Source organism: Prenolepis imparis, unplaced genomic scaffold (assembly GCF_030444845.1).
Source record: "Prenolepis imparis isolate NDT839.2.m4 unplaced genomic scaffold, iyPreImpa1.0 SCAF_14, whole genome shotgun sequence".
Taxonomy (NCBI): domain Eukaryota; kingdom Metazoa; phylum Arthropoda; class Insecta; order Hymenoptera; family Formicidae; genus Prenolepis; species Prenolepis imparis.
Window position 1 is genome coordinate 1,286,415 of NW_028141172.1, and position 24,682 is coordinate 1,311,096.

Genomic DNA, 24,682 nt, shown 5'->3' on the forward strand with positions numbered 1-24,682 from the left:
CGTTGTCTAAATAGGCCCCGGCGAAGCGGAACGAGACGAAGATTCGCGATCGATGTCCGGCGAAGAGAATAGGAAGTTTCGATTCCATCGAAATTCCGCCGATCCTTGAATAATGCTACAACTGCGCGTTGATTAAGATTCCTTTGATGAGACGTTCTGTCAACTATCGCGAAACGCAGCTCCATATAAAGCGTATGTTTATTTAGGATTGGGACTAAACTTTATATACATTCCATCATCATCAATTATTTGATTTCTTCATGTATTTTTTTATCATACATATTTTTGTGCGTTTACAATTCTTAGTTTAACGCGAGAAAGATTAGCCGTCTTATTTGCTGTCGATATTTTTCTAACATAAGACGAGATGTATACTTGAAGATGTCTAGAGACCTTGTACAATACCACTGGAGCGTTTCCTCCGGTAGAGAGTGAAGTGTGTGCGATCTGCATATCGGAACACGAATTCCCGCGCCATTGGTCACTTCGATGCTATATATGTATATACTCATCCCTCTTGACATCTATCATAATAACAATGTTCCATCTTTGACATGAGTGGAGGAAGGAAAGCCGCGCGATTCTTATACAATTATTTATCTTAGATAAATAAATGTAATTTTTTTTGGCCGAAGCAGTCGTTATCGAGATTCTTATTTCTGCGACTATAAAAGCGATCCGCGCAATCATTTTTATAATATAAAAGCACTATGCGTGTTTGTGCCTAGCGAGTTTATCTTGGTCGCAAGCTGGTGGCCTCTTCGGCGATTCTTGGGCGACATATATATAGAGGCCTGCGGAGGGTCCGAGGCTGGCTCGGTGGTAAAGGCAATGCTGCGGTCTTGGCCCAGCAGGAGGGATGCTTGCTCGACACCGGCTCCAAGCTGTCTGCTACGCCAGCCGTGCCCTTCTCGGCGCGTTTTCGTGTATATAACCGTGAACGCTCTTTGAAGAGGCCTCTCTCTCTCTAGGGCCCGGAGAAATGAGAAGGGAAATGAGGAAGGGCGAAGGGCAATAGGGAGGAGAAAGAAGGGCAGCGCGAGCGAGAAAAGAAGGCCCGATGATGGTTTGTGTGCGCGCTGCTGCGCGTATAAAAATAGAAAAGGCAACCCGGGAACCCGTCCAACTGCATATTACTACCGACATCGGAATGCACGGCCCTGTGACCGGACCCGATGATGCTGGAACGCATACGTGTGTGTTTCAGGCCTCTCCTCTTTCTCTCTCATCCTCCTTCGAACCGCGGCATAAACGCAGATTGGAATGCCGAATGTATAAATCGGGATCGGGAGATAATAAGATTAATCGCGTCGGCGCGATACGAACCTGTAGCCAATTCCGGACACACATACATACAATGTATAATATATTTTAATTCTAGATTTCAAATCAGAGGAGAAATTAAGATAAATTTAAGTTGTTTCAAGTATTAAAGTATGATTTTTAAATAAGATATAAGATCCAAGGTTTAAGGAAAGAATTGTGTAAGATAAAATTAGAATATTAAAAAGGATGATAATTTCCTCTTCAAGAGACGTGTATTTAAAATAAAAGAGACGCACGTATTTTTCGATAGGCGGATATAGATTACAGAAGGCAGACAGACGTTTGCGTTTCCACGGGCGTGCGTAATTTTGCGGAAAATCCTTCGACGGGACGCGCCCGATTCATTCAAGATACCTCGGCCATTACGTTCGATCGATGGTATTTTTCGAGGCATCCCCATTGCATTGTGCGGGGATTCTTCACGCCTGCCAATCGCGCTGTCTAGGATGCCTGCGAAGCATACCGTGCACGCGGAGCTTGAGCGGCTGTTCGTTGATCCGCAACAGAGACCTATACGTTGCCGCAGGGATGCGTCGATATTATGTGGCGACAGGGCGGAGGATGAAGGACGGGAAGAGGCGGATGACGCTTTCAGGATGTTCGACCGGGCGGCAGATATTAGATGTTTTGGAAACATAACGCGGAAGGGTGCGCCGGAAAAAGTTACTCTTCGTCCTTAGCGCTTTCGCGATGATTGTACGCGCGAGCGGAGCCCAAGCGAGGACCATCTGGTCGAGGTGGTATCATGCTCTCTTGAGCATCTCGCTATGATCTCTTTCTCATTGTTCTGTTTTTTAAAGAAGCGATACATTGAAGGCAAATTGGAAATATATTAAAAAGAAAAGAGGATGGGAGAGAATATATATAAAGAGAATTATCTTTTTTATATAGATTATTTTACATAAATACAAAGAAAACTTAAAATTTATTAGTTTTTATAACAAGTGTAACAATTCGCAGAATCTTTTCTCGATTAAATAAACTATAATTATACACTTGATATATTTCCTCAAGAAACAGTAGTTGTTCTTTTATCTTCGCGAGGGACGGAGGGTGAAAAGCTACCGACGTAGAAGTGTCACGAAGAGCCGGTATACAACGTATCAAGTCGCGCAGACGTTATCTCGATTTGATCGGGGCGAGAGGGTTTGGATATCCAACCCCTTCTTCGAAGCCGGTAACGAGTCGATCGTCCCTCTCTTTCTCTCTCTCTCTCTCTTTTCCCGTCTTCCTCTTCGTCTTCTTTTCCATTCCAATCAGCTTGAAAAGCGGAGAACCCTTAGCCTCTCTTCTCTTCGTGGGATCCATGGTCCACTGGCCTCGATCTCTCGCGGACCCCCGGTTACCCCGCTAAAGTATCATGTATCGTATGGCCGCAAAAAAAGTTGGCACATTCATATACAGATCGCTATACTCGCAAGATATCCTTTCTCTCCCTCTCTTTCTCTCTCTCTCTTTTTCTTGTTCGTTCTCTCGCTCGTCGTGCGAGCTGCGAGAGTGGCTTACTTTGGGTCGTCGTTACGAGATGCTTACGAGCACGTTCCTCTCGAGCCGAGCATAAATCGTCGGCCGCTTGACGATACGCTTAGGATAGTTTTGAATGGATTAACAGATATCTTCTTTACTCCGAGGACGTTTAAGAGATGCCACTCGCGCGCAAGTTTAATCCCCTTGTTCGAAGATTTAAGGGTGGTAAACTAGCTGACAAGAAACAAAGAATTTAATTAGTATAAATAAATGAAAACAAAGTAGACGAATTTTTTTTTCACGTGATGGGATCTTGGGAAAAAATATAAGTTTCTTTCCGGATTTCGTCGATCGGTATCTCTGTACCATTATGAAAAGAGAAGACATCGGGATCGCGCAAACAATACCTTGTACGCACAAATCGATCGGCGCGATATCGATCGTGGCCTCTGTCGATTCTTCGAGCTTAGCGTTCACCGAAGATAAAGGACTGTCGCGCGGTGTACCCCGTGAATAGGAAGGGAAAAAAAAGAAGAAAAAAAGGAGAAAGAAAGAGGCACGCCATCTCTTTTGTACTACACTTATATTACGGCCGCCGGGATGCCTGGCATTGTGCACGGCTACGACGCTCCTGACACCTTGGTGTTCCTTTGTTTCGTGGATGATTTCACTCGTGTGGGACACCTTCGTCGCGATAAGCCGGACAATGGTCGGTCTTCCTGTCTACGGAAGACAGTATCGCAATCTCATCTCGCCCCATCGCGGATTAATGAAAAAAACGCGGCCCAGCATCCCGTCGCCGTTTGTCCAATCTCACGCGAGATTTTCTCGGCTATTTGTCGACTCGAACTTTGTGTATCTTAGGTATCTTTGAATGTGTATTATAATCTCGCGTCGTCACGCACTTCCTTATTAGAGATTTTGCAAATATATAAAGTCTGAGAAAATGCATCTCAAATTTAAAAAACTCTAACATTTAATGATGGTGGGAAAATTTCAACTCCTTCCTCTTATAGAAATATACTTTGATAGAAAAGGAAAGAAAAAGAATGAAGGAAATCGAAGTGAAAACTACTGCAGAAACTTGGTTTATTTAAGAATTTGGATACCCTGACACTCTTACAATAAAGATTGTAGCAAATATAATAGGCCTCCTAGTGCGGATCCTAACTATAAATTCTGCTCCATTGTATTTATACGTGCGATACCTTTGTCCGAGAGAAAGAACCCGGAAATTTTTAGTTTGTGAAATAGTTCAACTTTTTACGTGTTTTTTCAGCATGATGAAACAGTTTGAGAAATCAAAAATGTTTCCTTTTTTTTTTTAGAAAAAACTCAGTTATATAAATAGGCTCAAAATTAAATAATGGACCGTTACTACAACCAGTTAACCTACAGACAGCACAGTTTTTGACTGACAATGAGTCGTCTATTATGTCTAACTATAACTGTTTATTATTTAGCTTTTGAACCTATTATATTTTTTTTTGTTCAGCAGGTCATAAGCTACAACATAGAAAACCAGTTTGATTTTATCGGTATTTAATTTCATATAGAATTAGTGTAAGGTTCTTTCTTTGAAACTAATACAATTCAAGAGAAATTCTTCTTTTTCTTTCTATAGAAACTTTGCCACAATTTTATTGCGTTATTAAAATCTCTCAATTTTGCCCTAAAGTTTTATATTCAAATTTATAAATTATATACAACCGATTAAAAAATCTAAAAATAAAATGCATTTTTCGCGAGACTGCAGAAGCAGTATACAGATAATTTATGTAGATAAAAGTCGTCATTTTGCTTCCTGATTTTTTTTATTTCTGTTAGTAAAATATAATTTATATATTTTTGTTGAAAAACATTAATTTCTTATTTTTTAAAATTTTGAAAATTCTCTAAAGAAAAGAATTTCTCTAAAGAAATTGTGTTATCAACTAGATGGAGAGAGATGCTCTTTCCTCTCCCCTTTTAATCAGAATTAATTTATTCGAATCAATATTATATTCTTTTTTTGTATATGTGCCTCTCTGCTGTGTATATTTCCGTGTATGTTTCCGTGGGATTGTAGCCAGAGAAAGAAAGGGTTGCACTCTCAGTGTAATTGATACGAAACCGTTGAAGCAGAGGGAAACGCTAAGGAACAAACTTTGCACAGAATATCTCGCATTTTTTTTTCTCCCTTGCAGAGATTGCACGTTATTTCAGTTAACTTACGTCTTTCACTGTTGTGTTTTTAAAGATTACATTTTTATTTTTTTAGATTTTCTATTTTATTAGACTTTATTCTAATTATTAGATTTTTATTTCAAAAGATGGATAGAATAATTTTATCGAATCATGTGTTGCAACAATGTGCCATATATTAATTGAAGTCGTACAAATTCAAGTCGGCGAGTCTTTGTGAAACGAAGGGAAAGAAACTAGGAATTAGTTCACCTCTCCGTGTCAAGAATTTCTAATTCATTGTATTTCTTTCGCTTTCTGAGCAGGGAAAACGTTTCGAATCTGGTGTCTAGGCCAGACAGGTTGGCACCTCACAAGGTATCCCATAGGCACAAGGTATCCCATAATCTTTCAAAATTATTCGTTCCAATGCATGATTTAGACAACAAGATTACGAGAAATTTAAAGCTTCTCAAGCTGCTTAATTGCAAAAAACAGATATCTAAAAGTCTTTTATATATAAACGTTCAATTTTTATACATTTAAAAAATTATCGAAAAGAAAAAACATTGCAAAAACTTTAACAACTTATTGTAGTTTGAAGTAATTTTCTTACTGTACTAGTTTTTTCAATAGCAGAAATGCATATTTTTTCAAAAATCATCTCTCGACAATTCTTGAAATATTTTTGAAAGCACCTCTGACATTAACATCAACTATTAGGTGGTTCTTATACATGGAAAGAATTACAATATAAGAATCAACATCTTATTCGCAAGATCTTTGAGATTTGCATATTGCATATATTATAAAAAATGTAGAATAACAATATCTAATTAATAAAAATTTCCTAAGGGAGAAATCTCCACTTGCATTATAGGTGACAAATGTAGGTGACATAATAATTATTTTATATAAAACTCGCCGATCGGCCGAAATCGATCGTTCTTTCGGCGTCGACGATGCAGCGATGGGTGCGTTCGCGAACACCCATGGACACGTTTCGCGGGTAACAATGGGTTAACGCGGATCCGGTGCGGTGCGGCGCGGCGTGGTGCAAAACGCGGGTAGGTAATGTAATTACGGCCGAGCCGCGCGACGGAAGGCAGTCACTGCCATAATGGGCGATTGTCCGCGGCGAATGGGCGCCACAATGGCCGGTCTCATTGCCGTTAACAACTGACTGTCCAAATACATCGCGGCCGGACAATGAGCGGTCCGCTGTCCGGATCAGGTTCTCTTTATAACGCGAACGTCGTATATCAATATCGCCCTTGCAGCTCTTCTTCCTTCCAGTTTTTCGATTTCTTTTCCCCACCGCGTTCTCTCCCTCCCCTTCTCTTCCTGTCTCCCGGTACTACCGGGTTGATCTTCCTTTAAGGATACAACCCCTTAACAAACCTACTGATTTGTATAAAGATTACGTTGATCTTCTGTAGGATTCTGTTTCTCGTCTACACGCGACAGGTTCTGTCCAACAGTGTGCGCAAACTGCACAGGAGGCTGAATAATTTATACAGGGCTTTGATGTATGAGACTACCGAGAGGAGGACTCCTCTATTCTTTCTTTCTATCTCCGTTCTTGTTGCTCGTAAAAATTTTGAACGAATTCCAATTTTAATGAGTGACAAAATATTTAATCGAGATATATTTTATAGCCAAGTGGACTAATTTTTTTGAATGATTATCATCTTTTCTCTTTTTAATTCTGCCTTGATTCTCTCTCTTAATTTTTTTTAATATTAAATAGAAAAGAAAATTTGTGTGTTAGTCTATTCATTTTCGTAAAAATTTTACTTTTGTTAAATAATTTCTTTCGAATGCACACGTCAATATTTTAGATCGGCTAATAAAAATGCATAAATTTACATTGGCGCATTATCGATTGCTTTGTTATATAATTATGATTAAAAGAAATTTCGACGATTTGTTACTCGATGCTTCGCAAACATTTTCAAAATTCTGCAAAACTCTGAAAATTTCTCGAGATCTTGCGCGATGTTGTCGACATAATAGTAATAATAATAATAATAATCTGACGCGTGGTTCGCGAAAATCCGCGGATAGATTTGTCGAGAGAGCAACTCTATTATGAGATCAAATTCGCGTAGACGCAAGTCGGTCTTCTTGGAAGAAGAGTGGGTTCCCGAAAAGTATTTATTCAATGGATCTTTTGCGGCGAGCACCTGCCTCGACAACGTTCAACAGAGCGTCCAAAGTGGCATTCGATTCATAGAATGCGTGTTTTCACTGTGCAAGACCTGTGCGGAATCGTTTCCCGAAGGGTTCATTGTCGATGAATTTCCCCGGGAACCGCATTGTGTTCCAAAATGTTGCGGAAATGCCGCAGGTATACCTAAACTTGTGGACGCGCGAGAGAATCTTCTCAGCCTCTCGTTTCTAGTTTCGCAAAAAAAAATTATTTTGCTCTAGCTTATTTAGGTGGAATTTTTCGCCGATTGAATGAACTTGTGCATCTCGTTCATCTTATCATTTAATTTCATTAAATACAATTAAGGTACCCATTATTCTTAATATAAAATACCCGTATTGTTTCGATAGGCAGTGAAAGTCATTATACGGGGCGAGAACCGCACGTGAACTCACTCGGGGGCTGACGTTTACGAGCGATACTCTGCGGATTTAATGTCCTGGACTGTGGTTCACAAGAGAGGATACACGACCGACACGACGACCGGACTCGATCGGACTAGTTTGAGCGGTATGAATAATTACGACCGCCCCGTTCTCGTGTCTAGTTGCGCCATAGCTCAAAACGCTTTACAATGCAGAAATGATTTGTGAACCCGGACAGATGTGTCGCGCTTGTTGGCGAAAACTCTCCTTTTGCGCGCGCGCAAGCCGCGTGCCGCGCACCATTAATTGAAATCAGACTCGGAATGAAGGAACTCGATTTTCCCGTTTCACCTTTCCTCCGAAAAAGATATTAGGTGGTTGCAAATTTTCTGAATAATTTTGAAATTTTTGCTTGGAAGGAGAATTGGAAAATTATCTATTTCAAATTACGAAAGTTATAAGTATCGAATTTTGAAGATCTTTTAGATTCTAATATCGACGATATTCTTAACTCATAATAAGCTCTCTGAGAAAGGTCGATTGCAAACTGCTTTCCCTCTTTTTCTCTTTTTTCTCTCTTTGTCTCTTTCTGTGTTATCTCTGCAGGAAGTCAATGGAGATCTTTCTTTCTCTTCCTGTAATATCAGAGATCTGAAAGAAGGGTATCGCGACTTGAAAGCGTCGCGTTACAAGCGTGTCAGAAAACTAGTTCCGAGACTCCGGATTGGAGCTCCGCTTTTAATCAACTTCCACCCCGAACGTCGATGAACAACGGTACAAGCGAGAGAGAGGCGCGGAACGCGCGAGAAAGGGAGAGTCGGGATAAAAAGCGAGTCTTATCGAGAATTGACGCGATCGAACCGAGGATAATTCACGCGAGCGAACAAAACCCGGCGATATTCGAGCGTGGCATAGGTGAGCGTAATTATACCTTTTGAAATCGCGCACAATGGGGGCAGGGGCGGTCATTGAAAGTCGAGTACCTGCGCTTCTTGTGTACCTCTTGCGCACCGGCGCGACCGTTGTACAACGAGGTGCGTATTGTGCGAGGAGGACAGAGAGGAAGAGGCAGCAAGAGTACGAAAAGTGCGGAGTGTTCTATTTAACACATAATTAATAAACGTGTGATTTGACTCTCGCTCTTATTCAGAGGGAGAAGGACAAACTTGAGACAAAAGCTTCAAATTCTACATTCAAAAATATTTTTTGAATTATTTCTATGTTGATTTTATCACGGCTCAGAAATTCACAGCTGATTTAAGCAGATTATCTTTGATATCTTGAAAAAAATCGTCTTCTCCCGCGCATTGTCTTTCTCAATAAATTAAGATTAAAGCGATTATTTGATTGAATTTGTAAGGAGCTGATTCTGAAAGAAAGATTTGGCAAACAATTACGGAACAATTTCGCACGAGTCAGACAAAACATACTTTAAAAAATGCCGCTTGAAATTTGCATTGGATGCAAAGAAGAAAATAGACAGATCAGTATCGCTGGGTATTGTGTCTCTCTGCTCTCTGTTCTCTCTCTCTCTCTCCCCCTTTTTTCTCTCTCGAGTCGTCAAGTCAAAAGTGGACCAACGACGCCATTGCGTCGCGGACGAGTATATGCTCGCTATTGTGACGCGCGAATAGCACCATTGTGGCATCATTTAAATGCGCGAGGCCGCCGAATACGTTAATGACTTTTATACACAACGCGACTGGTCGGTCCTGTGAAGTCGAGCGTGTTGTATGTTATTTTATTAACGCTCCGCAAAAGAGAAAGAGAGCTATACATAGGGGAGAGAAATCGAGACAGAGTGCCTGGTCCAACAACGGGAACAGAAATCGAGAATCGGCTTGCGAGCTCTCGAGCATTGCGAGAGTAGCCGAGGTCCTTCTGCGTTGTGCTGAGAACACTTTGTATTGTTTCGATCTTAATAACATTCTTAACAATACGCTCCTCGCTTTTCATCCCCGACGTAAGCAGGAAGATAATAGAGACTTTCAAACATTACTAAAGTTAAGAGGATGCATAGTTATGGAAAAATTCGAAAGACGTAGACGTAGAGACAAGATTGTCTTGAAAAATGTTAGAAGAATATATACAGTTCAACAAATATTTTATCTTTCAAATCTATATTTCAGTGTCGAAATTAATTTACGCATCTGGCCGTTTCGTAACGAGCTGACAATCGCGACGCGCAAACTCTTTGCATCTGGCCGGTCCGGGAGGCGAATATATGACGAGTATAAGAGGATTGCTCATAAATAACGAGGTGTTTATATGAAATTGCGTTTCTTGGAAGTCTCTCTCCCACCCCTACCCTCTTTCTCTTTCGAGTTTCACCCGAAATTTACGAGCACCCCGTACACCACCGCGGTTTCGGCCCACGGCGAACGCGGGGACCCAGAGCGACGAGGTGGACGAGGGCGACGAGGGCGACGAGGAACGACTGTCCGTCATATTAGCATTCCTCGAAGAGAGCAACAACGACTGTTCCCCGTTCGGTCTTACATTATGTATCCACCATTAACCGGACGACCGGCACAAAGCTATTGTCGGCGTCCGACGAATGGACTTGAGTCAACTGGGAACGACACGTGATTCATGGTACTACTACACACACGTGCGACTGCATTAGAGAGAGAGACTTTTTTAGAGAGGAGCTCTTGCCCGCGCGTCTCCAAGTGCATCGCGGTTGCACGTGCGTGCACCGCAAAGTGCGCGCGGACTACCCCTTGTTTCGGTGGTTCTAAAACATTCGAGTTCAAAAGAGATCTCCGCGAGAGAGAAATTAGACGGATCCAGAAATATTATATGCAAGAAGAGTGAGAAGAGGAGAGAGACAATTTATTGCAAAATTTTTCCAAAATGCAAGAGTCGCAGAAACTCTTGCAGATATACATATGTATAGGATATATGTAGAAACATCAGGCAAAGATATATATAAATTTAAAACAATTTTTTTTATTTTATATTTTAGTTAATAAAAAAATATAAGGAAGCTCTCTCTCGCATTTTGGGTTCGAAATGTATAATTTTTCAATGGAACTTTAATTTATGAAATTTTAATCTTATTTAAGGCAAGGCCTATAAAATATATCTTAAAAATATTATTTAAAATAATTCCGCAGATGTTAAAAATTCCAGAGGAATTAAAGGTTTCGAGCATTTCATAAGTCATCGAGATTACAAGTACGTTTTCGTATCCCACGCGTCTCTCAGATCGATTATCGATAGTGATAAGTTTGATTGCTGCTACGCGATCATGGATCATATAAAATTATCGGAACTCGTTGCGGGCGCGATAAAATGTAAATGTCGAGAGAAACATCTGCGTCCCGGCCGCGCCTAAGTCGCGGAGACCAACAATGAGATTATCTACAAACCATGTACAGATGAAAGAAAGATATAGAGAGAGAAGGAGAAAGAAGAGAGAGAAAGAGAGAGGAAAAAAGAGACTGCCAGACTGCTCGGCACCGTTTCGGCCAATGGCCTTATAGACCCTCTTCCCCCATTGACCCTAAAGCCGGATTCCTTGAATTTTCTCCAAACTGGTCCTTGATTTTTCCCGAATCGTTTTCATTCCCGAATACTTTTCATTCATTTCAGACAGCTGCCTGGCTGTCTAGGAAAATATCGAGCAACCGATAGAACCAATGAAATTTTGAAAAATATACAAAGTACATGTTGTTTTCATAATGAAATTAATTGATTGTGAGAAAAGCTAATTAAACGTACCTACCGCATAAAAAAATTATAAAATTATTTGGAATTGAAGGATGAAATTTTCCAATTGTGCAGATTAGGTCTATAAAGTCGATAGCTGAATATCTAATTAATCTAGTTTCTAAATCATTCGTTTTCTCGGATTTGAATATCCGGACCTGAGTAATTAGATAATATAAATAATTTATTTCAGATGATTTGAATTAAATTAAATTATCCGGATATTCGCAACCTTAGTGTGGAAGTACAAATGGCTCGTGCTCGTAGAATTCCACGCCTAATAAAATTGCGGATAGGGTGAGTCGAGGTCATCGTCACACAATGACCGACATAGTCTGTTTTCGATTAATTCTTTGTAAAACGAAACACAGCGTTTGAAAATAATGCCCTCGTTAGATGCTAATAGCATTTTGTAACGATACTATGGATTCATTCAGTACTTTTAGAAATTTAAAATTATATCGAAATTGGCAACCTTAAAAATTAACCAATTTTACATTACACGGCATTGTAGTGTTAAAGTAAATTTGCGGTGTTAAAAAATAAAAATTTTTCGAAACGACTTCTGACAGATTTTCTCCTTCAAGTTTGACAAGGGGGTTTTCATGAGATTTTTACCGGTCAGCAATGTAGCCATAGGCCACGCAATTTCGACGACGTCGGCAGGAAGTGACGGGGCGAATTATTTCAGGAAACAAAATATAGCAAGTTACGGGGCGTTCCGAAGAAAAACAGGCGCGGCTCGTCGATTTTTAATTTACGCATTGTGGGCCACGTTTGTCCGTCACAAAGGCTTTCTCACGAACGGGCCGGTGAGTTGGCAGATATAACAAAAACATTGAATCGCACCGCTTGCGCGCGCTTCTTTCTTCCCGCTCGTCGTTTTTCTCTCCTCGAAAGTCGAAAGCGCGTTCCCCGGGATCGACGACGAAGACAACGACGAAGACGACGACGAAGACGACGGTAGCATCACCTTTTGTGCCACATTTGCACAATTTATTTAACGGTACCTGGATCTTCATAAGTTTCGGTATTTAGAATCCCGAGTTTCTCGGGGCATCGAGTATTTGGTCTCTTGAAATTCTAACATCTTCGGCTCTAATATTTAGAGTCTATTATTTAGAGTCCCCTGGAATTCCCTGGAATCCCTCTTCCCCCCCTGACCGTTGAAAAGCGCGGTCTTCCTGGACTTGCTTAGAAATGCAACGAAATCGTCGAGCGTACGAGCACCGGTGATCGACTCGCCACGGGTGGGCCCAATGGGTCGAATGAGAAAAAAGCGCACCATGCGCGAGAATGGACCGAGAGTAAGAGTAGGGGGAGGAGGGAAAGAGGCAGCGAAACGAGCAGTAACGATGGCAGCGAGCATTATTCGCTTCGACGCCCACGGATTGTTCCAGGAGCATTATGCACCTTGGCAGGTGAGCGCATATACGGCGTGTTATTTCGGTGCTATGCTCCATTTGAATGCGTAATTCAATTCTCCGGATTCGGGATCAACATCGTTTTCGGCGACGCATACGAGAAACCGCGCCTTCCCGCCTAAAATAAACAGCAAGAGGCATAATTAGCGATTAATGATTATTGCGATAAGAGTATTTATCGTTTATAATCGCAAGATGTGAACAAGTGGTAATTTTCATTCGCTAAAATTTTACGAATATCAAATATTAATGCATAATTGTGGAAAGATGAAATATTATAGAAGTTTTTAAGAAGCTTCTATATACTGCAATAATTATATATATATATTTTGCAAAAAAATTTAAGAAGGATTCGAAATTTTAAAAATCTTACGTGCTATGTCGTCTATTTACTGCTCTTTTTTGAACGACCCTCCTTCGTACGTCTCCGTATTAATTGCGCGATTTCGTCGAACGCGCTCGCGAATGATACGTATAATTATTACGTCAATCACGGCACGACGAAGCGGCTATTTTCGCGATCCTGAATCTGAATTCACTCCTTTGATGCGGAGGAACGACTGAGAGACTGCGGCATCGTCGTTCTTTATTTTTCCAGGGCTTATTAGCCGGGTCACGGGGTTATATCCATCAAACGCCATCAGCTCCTATTGTTTCGCTTCACCTGCGAAGCTCCGGCAACTTACAAGATCCCTTTCGACCGTTTATGCATATGTTTAAGTACAGGCCGTGGAGAAAGTTCTTCGCGCATCTTTGCACGCACAGCCTCTTCTTTCATCTCTTATAATATCCTGCAAACGCAAAAAGATCCTGAAGGAAACGAACAAAAGTCTGGATATTTAAATAGCTACTTTTGAATTTTTTTTAATTTTAAATGATATGGTGAACTCGAAAAACGTCTGTCGTATCTCAACCTTTTAATTCATCGAGTTTTGAAATTTTTGGAGTTTAGAATATTTAAAAAAAGCTAATACTCGAATACTCCTTCATTAAATTTTTTTCTGCAAAGCCTCCGCCAGGTTTGTCGTATTTTTTTCCAAGTCTTTCGCGAGATGATTCCATCGTCGCGAATCCCCAGTCCACGATAACGTCACCCCAAAGTCTCGCCAAACCGCGACGGCCTGGTCCGAGGATGGTCGACGCGACACGGATCCGCGGTCTCTCGCGCTCTCCGATTTTATCGACCTCGTTGGAGATGCGGGTGCCGTGACTGTCGGCCGTATTTTACAATGCGTCGCACACCGGAACGAGTGCGAGCGCATATGCATCGATCCGCTCTCTCTCTCGGAGAGAGCAAGCTCGGCGGCTTCGTCGCGCGCGCGAGCATTCAATCTCCGAATCACAATAACGCCGTCGTTGATGTATGGCGGAGCGCGCACAGCATTAACATAGGATTCAAATATGTAATCCCGGCAGACATCGCCGGCGGCCATCTGATATGTTCATTATATATTATACCCCGTTACGGAACAAGTGGGTGCATCGCGCGTCCCCTTTCTTCCCGCTCACCCCCTTCTCATCCCTCTCATCCGACCGCCGACCGGGTTCGTAACCGTCGCGAGAGAGCTACGCTACACGTCTAGTTAAATGCATTTCCGGTATCCGCACGAACCTCATTTACAGCCGGCGACACTCCGGACAAAGAGGGGAATTAATTATCGCCGCGGCTTTGCTACGTTGGTCTGTCTCTCTCTCTCTCGCATTCTCTTTCTCTCTCGCGAAATCTGAAAAAGAGTCGAATGGTCGCGAAAATACTTGTTTCATTATGCACGCTGAGAGAAAACGTGTATGGAAAACGATTTTATTGGGATATCATTGATTATTAATTTATAAATATTTTAAAAAATTGACACACAAGAACGCTATCGCGAACAGCATTTATGGTAGCGCATATTCCTGTTCCTACATATTTCTTTATGCAAAGTTAAAATTTTCGAAAATATTTTAAGTATTAGAGAATTTAGGAGAATGCATTCGAGAGTATTAGAAGAACATTTTACAGTTGAAGGAGATGATCTTGATTCGTATGCGTCGCGTGGGCGCGAAATCGATCGCGACACGCTGATTCAATCCGTTATCGAGCTACTTTCATCAGGATAGTACGTCTCTGATTGCGGCGGGACCGATCGACTCGGCCCGGCGAAAAATCGAGGAGCTCAGGAATGCTTTTAAAATGCTAACACGATTGGCGATACAACGCGCCTCCTTCCCACAGGACATTTTGTCCGATGGTGGTCGGTTTGCGGTCGCACCGACCGCATCACTGAAAACAAGACGCAACAATGACCGCCGGGCGTGCAATTTAGCAAAACGATAAATATGTTGGTATACTTTGGTGTTGTCAAGTAGGTACCAAAAACATCGTTGTGTTGAAGGACAGAGAGAGTTTCGATTTAAATTTCTCTTTTCGTCTGAACACGAAAACAGTATTAGTAATTATTTATTGTTAGCACAAATTTGATGATTAATTGGATGCACGTTGAATTCTTTGTTTTGAAAGAATTGGGAAAATTCAAGATCGAAAGATATCTTAAAATTCAAGAGTTAATAAAGAAATATTTAAAAAGATTCTATATATCTATCAAAATTATTTTTTATTAATAATCTGAAAATTAACGTAAGAAATTTAAGAGATCAAAAGTTGTGAATTTCAAAATTATTGTACCTATTTAATAATACAAATTTATATTTTTCCGTTTTATGTCTGCAAAATATGACGTGACGAAAATTGCATCTGCCAATTAATCAATGTGATAATAAATTTAAAAATGTATGTTTAATATTTTAAAATCATCGTGGGAAGTTAAAGAGGGAGGTAATTTGTCGGAGTTAATTCAGGTGCCGTATGCATGTTTGTATTGAGTGAGAAGTTCTATTCACTTGTATTTTTTTTCCTTTTCTTTTCTTCACATTTCGAAAAAAGCATTGTCTACCTATACTTTGGATAGCATCTATTCAGACAAGACAGTGGAGGTAAAAACCATTTGGGGCGACCCTTCTCCATTTCAACTTCAACAAAAGTTTCGTTTCGAATACTTCAAGGTGTCGGCGTATAATATGACAAAGTGATTGTGTGACAAGATGTGATGAAATAATTTTTAAAAATGAGTTTGTAAATAAAATGTTGGAAATTTACTAAAAAGATAAGATTTATGTAGCTTTATAGTAGCTTTTCGCTCGTTTTTGTGAGGTGCAATATACAATGCAGGTAATAATAAGAAGATCAGCTTAATGAGCCCTATTAGTATAAATGTTAGTGTAAACATTTCCAATTTTTCTCACCTTTATCTTAACCTTTCAAAACTCTTACAGAGACATCAAAAGAAAAAAAAACAAACAGTATGAAATATATATTGTCTTGTGACTTTTACTTAAGTGTCCTTTATGACTCGTATTATAGTCCTGTCAATACACACACACACAAAGAGACTATTGTTATCAATACAAAAAGGCTATTGTTGTGCATTGCAAATTTAAGAGTCTTGAAATTTTAAGGTAATTTGGGTTTTAACTAAATGATCTTGCGCTTTCGACTTTGGCGCCTCACTGCTAACCCTGCCTTTCTCTCTCTCTCTCTCTCTCTATACTGGAAAAAATTAACAAAACAAAACGATTTTTTCTCAATATCTCCTTTTCGGTTGGTCCTATGATAAAAATAGTTACTACCAATATTATAGAGGAAGAAATTGTCTACAACTTTTGTCTGAACTTTTTTTTTGCAAGTTGGATAGTTTTCGACCTACAGCGGACAATATTCCGCAAATTAAAATGCTTATTTTTACTCGAATTTTTAAAACTTATCAATTAATAATTGCATGTCGACATTGTCGACTATCAATTGTATCATAAATTAATTATTAACCAGTTTATTTCCACATCTTATCACATCACCATGAGGTAGAGTTATGGGGGCGTTTTTTTTTTTTTAATGTGGTGTATTCTCAGTAAGCCTAATCTACACTTTACAATATATTTTGAAATTATTGGAACCGGCTCCGTTTTGATGGTTTAGGTTAATCGACATTGTATTCTTGGAAAAAAACTCTCACAGTTGTTGCTTGACTTCTTCGTTCACCCCATTAAAGGGCAATGTTTCATTAATTTCTGCCTTTATTTTTTCTTCTTCAATCATTCCGCATAAAATCATCCAAAGGAGGATATTGTTATAGATGTCTTCTAAGACGGTAGCAGCTGCAATTCGCAGTCTCTTTTTTTTGGACTCGCGATAGAGTCACACGAATTTCAACGAGGCGACGAGATCGCGGATCGGGGTGCGAAAATTACGGGGCACCGGAGAAACGCGCGAACCCCTCCCACATTTTTTCAGAGCGCCTTCTTCGTGTATGTGTGTGTTCTAAGGGTAATTATAATCTCGGCACGGCGAGAAAACACATGTCGTACTTCCTCCCTTCCCTCCTCACGTTTCTGCCCGTCACGGACCCGCCGCCGTCGATATAATAAATCCGGACCCTCGTTGTAACGCAATTTCGGCACATTGTGCCCGCGCAACCTCTGGTTATGAAACTCAATTCTCATTGTTCACCCCGTTTCCGATGCGCACCCCCCTCTCCCCTTATCCCGTTTCCTTACCCTGAGGGGAGAGAAGAGGGAAAGGGTGAGGAGGGTACGACGGAACCAGTTCGCGAATGTTTCTGGGAGGAGTTGCGTGTTTTTGGTCGAGGCGTTTTTCTCTCTCTTTCCCGCTTCTCCCTCGTCGCTCCCTTTTTCTCAGGGACCTCGGACAGTGCGAGGTGTACCGGCAGCGTGCTCGGATCCCCCGGCACGAATATTCCGGGCGCAGGGAGGAAGAGAGGAAGAAAGGGCTATGAATGTCATCCGCAAGCGTTAATCGATGCGATACAAAAGCCATTAGACGCTACCATGGACGGAGGTTGCACGCCCATGTCGTTTCCCGTCGCCATTGTGGAGGGCGCACAATTAGAGGAGACTTGACACTCTGTGTGGTGCGCGCGCGCGCGCCCGCTGTGATTGCCGTCTATTGTGGCGGGGCCGCGGAGATCCTGACGGTGACAATTGCGAGACGGAACGACCCTTCGATTCTATCGATACGGAGAGAGAGAGGAAAGAGAGACGCGTTCTCTTACGCGGTATAAACAATGGCCAGAAACGACGAATCTCGGATAATTTATGCACGTGTCAGGCTCATCTCGAGGAGAACCTATGCGTGATCTTGCAAATTGTGAGTTCAGCAATAAGCGATCACGACGATATGATGATGTATTTATCATTAATCGCGCATCTCCTTCTTTGACAAGTATCTATAATTTTTTTCCACGGTTGATTAAATTTCTTTTTTTTAATTACATGTTACGATTAATTTTGGCAATTCTGTATAGAGGATTGTACAACGCGAATTTGTCGCACGGTCGAGCAACGGATCCAAGGTCAGACCCACCTACTTCCCAAGCGGAACTATCGTGCACTCGAGACACAATGGTCAACCATTCATGGACACTATTACGAATGACGGTGTACCGTTACGTGTAAACGTCACACGATTGCGTGGGAAAGTCACGAGTTTTGCGTAACTGTAACCATTAAAATTGCATCTCCGATTTGTGGCTTGAAAAATTCAGACCTTAAAGATTCGAGAATGAGAGCATTACTTGTGTGTATTTTATTTTATTAGATCGTCAATTTAAAAGTAATTCCAGATTCTCTCTAAAAAATTGATATCATCGAGGTTGTACGCGATGCATTTTTCAAATCCTGTGTTGCATAAAAGTTCGATATATGTTCGATATATATTTTCCATGTTTCGCCTAAAAAGATGCAGAAGATAAGGGAGGATCCGCGAACGCGCGCGAATGACCAGGCAGTTGACTTCGCAGTCAACAGTTAACGATTTTCAATGGCGATTGGATGTCAGCATCACTCTCCGATTGGCGGAGAGTGATGCTGACATCCGGACAAACGGACAATGGGAGAGCGCTAAATGCTCACGGCGCGCGTTCAATCCCGTGAATACGCGGCGGCGTCTATTGAGGGTTCCACCCCGCTATTACAGTCAATGACGGAACATACGAAACACTATTCAGCCGCTGCGTTTGTTCCTTGCACACATCGTGTAAGTATAGTGTAACCCCGGCTGGATGGTTAATGGCGCGGATGTGCGAGTGACGCCTGTTTGCAAACCTTCCGCCAAAACCGATTTGGATGCAACGCGATCGTTTGAAGTCAACACGGAAATTTCGAAACGCCACGAAAATTCGGCGCCATCTCTTTTTCAAAACTCTCTGTATCAAACGTTGACGTTTCCTTGCGATCGCAAACTGTCAAACTTCAAAGTTTCGATCGTGGACCGGAATCGGCGCGGCGTGAAATTCAATTATGTCATTCATCCCTCCCGGCGGCTTTTTCTCGGCCCCTCGGTTTCGACCTTCCCTCTCTCTTAAAAAGAAAAAAAAAACTCCACGATACTCATCCGCTGCATAGGGCGATCCGCAGATGCAGCCGCACACGAGCTCGCCGGGTTACGTATCGCTTTCCGGGATGTCACCGCGATCACTGTCTCCTTGAATTAGGTCGAGACATTCCCGGTCCCTCTAGTCTCTCCCTTTCTCCGTCATCCACTCGATCGTTTTTGGCCTCCATTCGCGGTTTTTCCGCAACGGGGACGACGACGCTGATCCTCGCACGCGTCGCTGCGCCTTGCATCAAAGGACTCGTGGAGTCGGTCGCTTTTCTAAGCTCGTCTGATCTTTTACCTCTCTCGAGAGCTCCTCGACAATCGCGTCGTTTAATTGGCCGATTTCACGGATTATTTAATCATGCGCGAGCGCGGTTTCCCTGGGATAAATCGGTTAGATAAGCATCGGGTTGAGAATAAGAGTTTTGCGCGAGATTAATTTGTGAATCACCTGGTTACAGAAAGTTTACGTTCGCGACACTTTAAAAACTGGGTCTTTAGGTGTTTGAGTTTTGCATTCTCAGATTCTGTAAATTTCTCAATTGTGCAAAAAAATTATGAATCTTTTAGTAACCTTAATTACATTGTTTTAATTGTAAAACAATTTTGATTTTAAATTTTTAATATTTTCAGAACTTTGTGACTTTAACCTTCTGCAGCTAGAAATATTTTCTCATTTCTAATTAACAACACAGCGCGCGCTACGTGCGTGCTATTTCTCGATTTTATATAAAAAAGAATGATATTTTTATAAAGTTTGTTTAAATTTGATTAATATTTTTTGACAGAAATCAACCGATTGAAGCGTTAATTTGCTAATTAAATTTTAAAATAAAAATATGTTAAAAATTAAAATAATGTCATAAATAATATGTTATAATACTCTTTAAACTCGAATAATATTTTTTGACATAAATCAGCTGATAACTGTCAAAAAATATTAATCGCGGATAAGGTATATTATAACATTATTTACAACATATTACTATTTTAATATTTTTAACATATCATTATTTTAAAATTTAATTAGCAAATTAACGCTTGAATCAGCTGATTTATGTCAAAAAATATTAATAAAGCGTTAATTTGCTAATTAAATTTTAAAATAATAATATGTTAAAAATATTAAAATAGTAATATATTGTAAATAATATGTTATAATATCTTATCGGCGATTAATATTTTTTGACAGAAATCAGCTGATAACTGTCAAAAATATTAATCGAGTTTAAAGTATTATAACATATTATTTAAAACATATTATTATTTTAAAAATTAATTAGTACATTAACGTTTTAATCAGCTGATTTCTGTCAAAAAATATTAATAAAGCGAAAATTTGCTAATTAAATATTCTAGCTTACATATTTATATTTATATTGTGTATATTATAATTTGCTATTTAAATTTTAAAATAATAATATGATAAAAGTTATAAAATAGTAATATGTTATAATACCTTATTCTCGATTAATATTTTTTCTTTCTAAAGCTATATCTTTTCGAACGAATCTCCGAGTTTTAATTAATTATTAATATTAAGTATCGCGCGCGCGTTATTAGAGTGAAGTTGCCGATGTTTGTAGCCTCGGCCATTACCGAAACGCCGCGAGTATCAGGCAGTTCGAGCTGCGTCCCGCTGTGATTAATTAGTAAGCATAATCGTTAGAAACGATTTCTAACCTTTGTATTGTAATATTTATCAATCGCATATCATAATTTCAACGTTAATATGTAGGCCTAATTGTTCGAAACGCATATTTCGCGAAAAATTCGATGCAAAATCTCTTGCCAACATAACCCAACTTAATCTGTTGTCGCGCGCGCGAATGTGTTACGATCCGTGGATATATTTATCGTTAATTCTGGTTTACATATTTATATTGTGTATGTTGTAATGCGAAATAATAAGATTATTCTAATATATGTATGTATTTTATTTGTTACAGGTAGCATTGCGATTCACGCGTCGTGTCGAGAGTGCCGTGCAAAAAGTCGCGCGTCGAGAGTGCCGTGTAAAGTGTCGGGCGATCGTAATTATTCATGTTTTCGCGAGTGCCGTGAGTGCTACCATGGACCAAGAGAGGAGGAGGAGGCCCAGGGAGGCATCGGGCGACAGCGGAGCAACTATGAGGTATGCAAAATAAAAACAATTTTTTTAAACTGTATTGCTTATGAGATATTCGACACACACATATCTATATAATTACTACATAATCTATATAATATCTACATAATTTGAATATTTTGTTTTCAGATCAACGTGTGCTGCGTACTACACTCCGCTATTGGTGATCGCGTATCGGTGAGTGAGAAATGATTTATTTTATAACTTTTCTATAGCGGTGTATATAAAATATAATATGTTGAAAATATTAAAATATTAATGTTTTAATATGTTATAATATCTTATCCGCGATTAATATTTTTTGACAAAAATCAGCTGATAATTGTCAAAAATATTAATCAAATTTAAAATATTATAACATAACTTTCTAAAAAAGGCGTATGTTAAGTCGATTTTCGCAAGTATTGTTGCATCTTTTTCGCGATGCTGATTGACTATTTCGATTCGCATTGTGCGTTATATTCGTAGCACCGAGAGACTGTCATCGCGAGGGTTGGTTGTTTAACAGTTTGTTCAAAATAAAATAAAATAAAATAATATGTTATAATACTTTCAACTCGATTAATATTTTTGATAGTTATCAGCTGATTTCTGTCAAAAAATATTAATTGCGGATAAGTTATATTATAACATATTATTTACAACATATTACTATTTTAATATTTTTAACATATCATTATTTTAAAATTTAATTAGCAAATTAACATTTTAATTAGCTGTCAAAGAATATTAATAAAGCGTTAATTTGCTAATTAAATGTTAAAATAATAATATGTTAAAAATATTAAAATAGTAATATATTGTAAATAATATGTTATAATACTTTATCCGTGATTAATATATTTTGACAGAAATCAGCTGATAACTGTCAAAAATATTAATCGAGTTTAAAGTATTATAATAAATTATTTAAAACATTATTTTATTTAATATTATTTTGAACAAACTGTCAAACTGTTAACCCTCACTATAACAGCTTCTCGATGCTACAAATATAATGCACAACGCGAGACAGCGAATCAGCATCGCAAAAAAGAAGCAACAATACTTGCGAGAATCGACTTAACATACGCATATCTTATCTTTACATATACGACATAACATATCTTTTTTTAGAAAGAGAGGTATATGCTTTAAACATTTTTTTATATTTTGAGATTGTTTTATTTTTAAAGAGCAGCTTGATGTTTGACACGTTAGTTTAAGTTGACCTTAAAATCGTTGAAACGGTTGATCGCGGAATTTTATTATGACGCGTCTCGATAGATCAGGTAGACGATCGATTTTTTTCCACACACAGTCAGCGCCAAGGGCAGATTATATGCGCGCAATCGGTTCACCTGAAAAGAGGAGAAGGGGTCGGTCTCTGTTGAAAACTTGGCTCGCTCGTAAAGCGTTCTGTTTCGCCTATACATGTCAGCTCGCCCGCCTCCCCTCGCGTAATACATACACACACGTATACAATCGTCCTGCATCCACACCCCTTCCTTTTTAATCTAGCTATTGTTATGCTAATGCGCAGTGTTAGTTTCAGGGGAGGTGGAGAGAAAGGACACATTATATCGCGCGAAGAGGGTCATGTATGAATGTAATGCGTGAGAGCGTTCGCGGGTATGCGTGTTTCAAGCGCGCGCGCGCCTAGAGAGCCGCAAGAATCGCTCTAATTTTACGAAGGGGTTCGTTAGGAGGGGGGGACAAGGGAGGATTTGTTTTTACGAGCACTTCAATCCCATGGAAAGCCGTCCGTATAGGACTTGCGAAATTTTTTCGGGGCGTAACTATATGTCAATGTTCACAATGCCAGATCCGAGAACTTGGACCGACTACTAACATCGTGGACATTGGCCTTGACAGGAGATTAAACGCTCTGAAAAGAGAAAAGTAAAAAAAAAACCAAAACACAAAAGCGACAAATCGCTTATATTATAAATAATTCGTTTCGGTGTCGTTACACGAAAATTCCTATTGATAGAAAATATTTCTATTGTGTGTTCCCTATTCTATTGTAGTTCCTATGCTCTTTTTGTGTTCTTTTCTTTAACTAGATTTTTATGCTTTTACTATTCTTTTGGTCAAGTCCTAGGTTCATTTCTGCGTCCTTGAATTTTGTCACAGATGCCCGACAGGTATTTCAATTGTCTCTATTGTATTGTCGATGTAGGTGTTCTTTTGTTTTTTTTAGGAAAACCGTGCATAAAGGTCACTTCGGACATATCCGTTTTGTACGTGTGTGTCCGTGCACGGACGAACAGCACGGATGCGAGATTCGATTCCATGTGATTAAATGCAAGTACTGAAATGTATGAATACTTTGCACTGATAGATACGGATACGTTATGGATACGGAACGGATATAAAACGGATACGTCTGAATCGACCTTAAAACAATTTTAAAAAATGCATCATTTTGCTATTTCCTTTTGATGATAGATTCGAAAGAAATGAATTTAACTGATGAATTTTCTCGATGCGTTAGAAATCTAAAACACTAATAATTATTAAATAAAATATTAATAATTAATAAGTAAAATATTAATAAAATGATTTTTAATATTTTTTAATTGACTCTATGTAATTAAAAAAAGTGTATCAAATATTTGTTCCATAAAGCTCCGGTAGCCTTCTCGCTTTGAGGTAGTCCCTTAAAACTGCGAAATTTCTATTTTCGTGTTATTCAAACGTTCAAGCTCTCTCTTTTAAATATGTTTAGTTTCTAGAATCTTTCATGTTTATGGGAGAATTCTCCGTAATGCCTCGAGCAATCTTAAGTAACAAGGCATACTCTACGCAAAGTCTTCGTCTGCAAAGTGCGATTCACTGTCTCTCAAACGCGCGCTTTTAAAAGGGCTCTGAGAATTACTTTTTTTCTGATCGTCGAGCTGTGTGACGGAGCTTCAACAGGGCGAGCCAACGCGGTGCCGCGACACCTCGCCTCGCTGAATTTGCGCGCAGTCTGTCGCTCTAATTAAGTAAACGCCTGATAGTTGCGTGCGTCGCGGCAGGAGATAATGTTCGCTCAGTTCCATCTCTTGTTTACGGTTGCAGCAGTGCTCGGATCGTTATTCATGAACCTAACGCTAGAAGTCCAGTTTGTCGCCGGTGCTTACTGGAAGCTGCTCCAGAAATTCATGCATCCCGCATGGACCGCAATTGTTATATAGTAACAACGAGAGAGTATCTGGTGTATCTGTTTGTCGTAAAAAGTCATCACCCCCGAGAATAGAACCCTAAATTATGAAACCATAAATCTTTTGTAGAAAGTGTAGAAAGTTTAAGTTTTAGAAATTCGATGAAGCATTATTATATGTTATTGTATCCGTAACGTAATAATTTTATGAGAGAAACGCTGCGGTATCTCTCTCTGTTGGGAAGGATAGAAACAAATTTTAAGTTCTGAGCTCTCTGGAATGTTGCGTCATACAATCTTTTAGCCAGAAATAATTTGAGATCGTT

The 24,682-nt window shown here is 39.7% G+C and overlaps 1 protein-coding gene across 3 annotated transcripts in view; it reads left to right on the forward strand.

Moving 5' to 3' along the window:
* LOC145945031 (uncharacterized) overlaps nucleotides 1–24,682 on the forward strand; it is a 147,658-nt gene that overhangs the window by 59,628 nt on the left and 63,348 nt on the right. For all 3 annotated transcript variants that reach the window (XM_083053814.1, XM_083053816.1, XM_083053815.1), the window contains exons 6-7: nucleotides 21,051–21,235; nucleotides 21,359–21,406. In XM_083053814.1, the coding sequence (XP_082909940.1) occupies nucleotides 21,051–21,235; nucleotides 21,359–21,406 (233 nt within the window). The remainder of the gene's footprint in view (nucleotides 1–21,050; nucleotides 21,236–21,358; nucleotides 21,407–24,682) is intronic.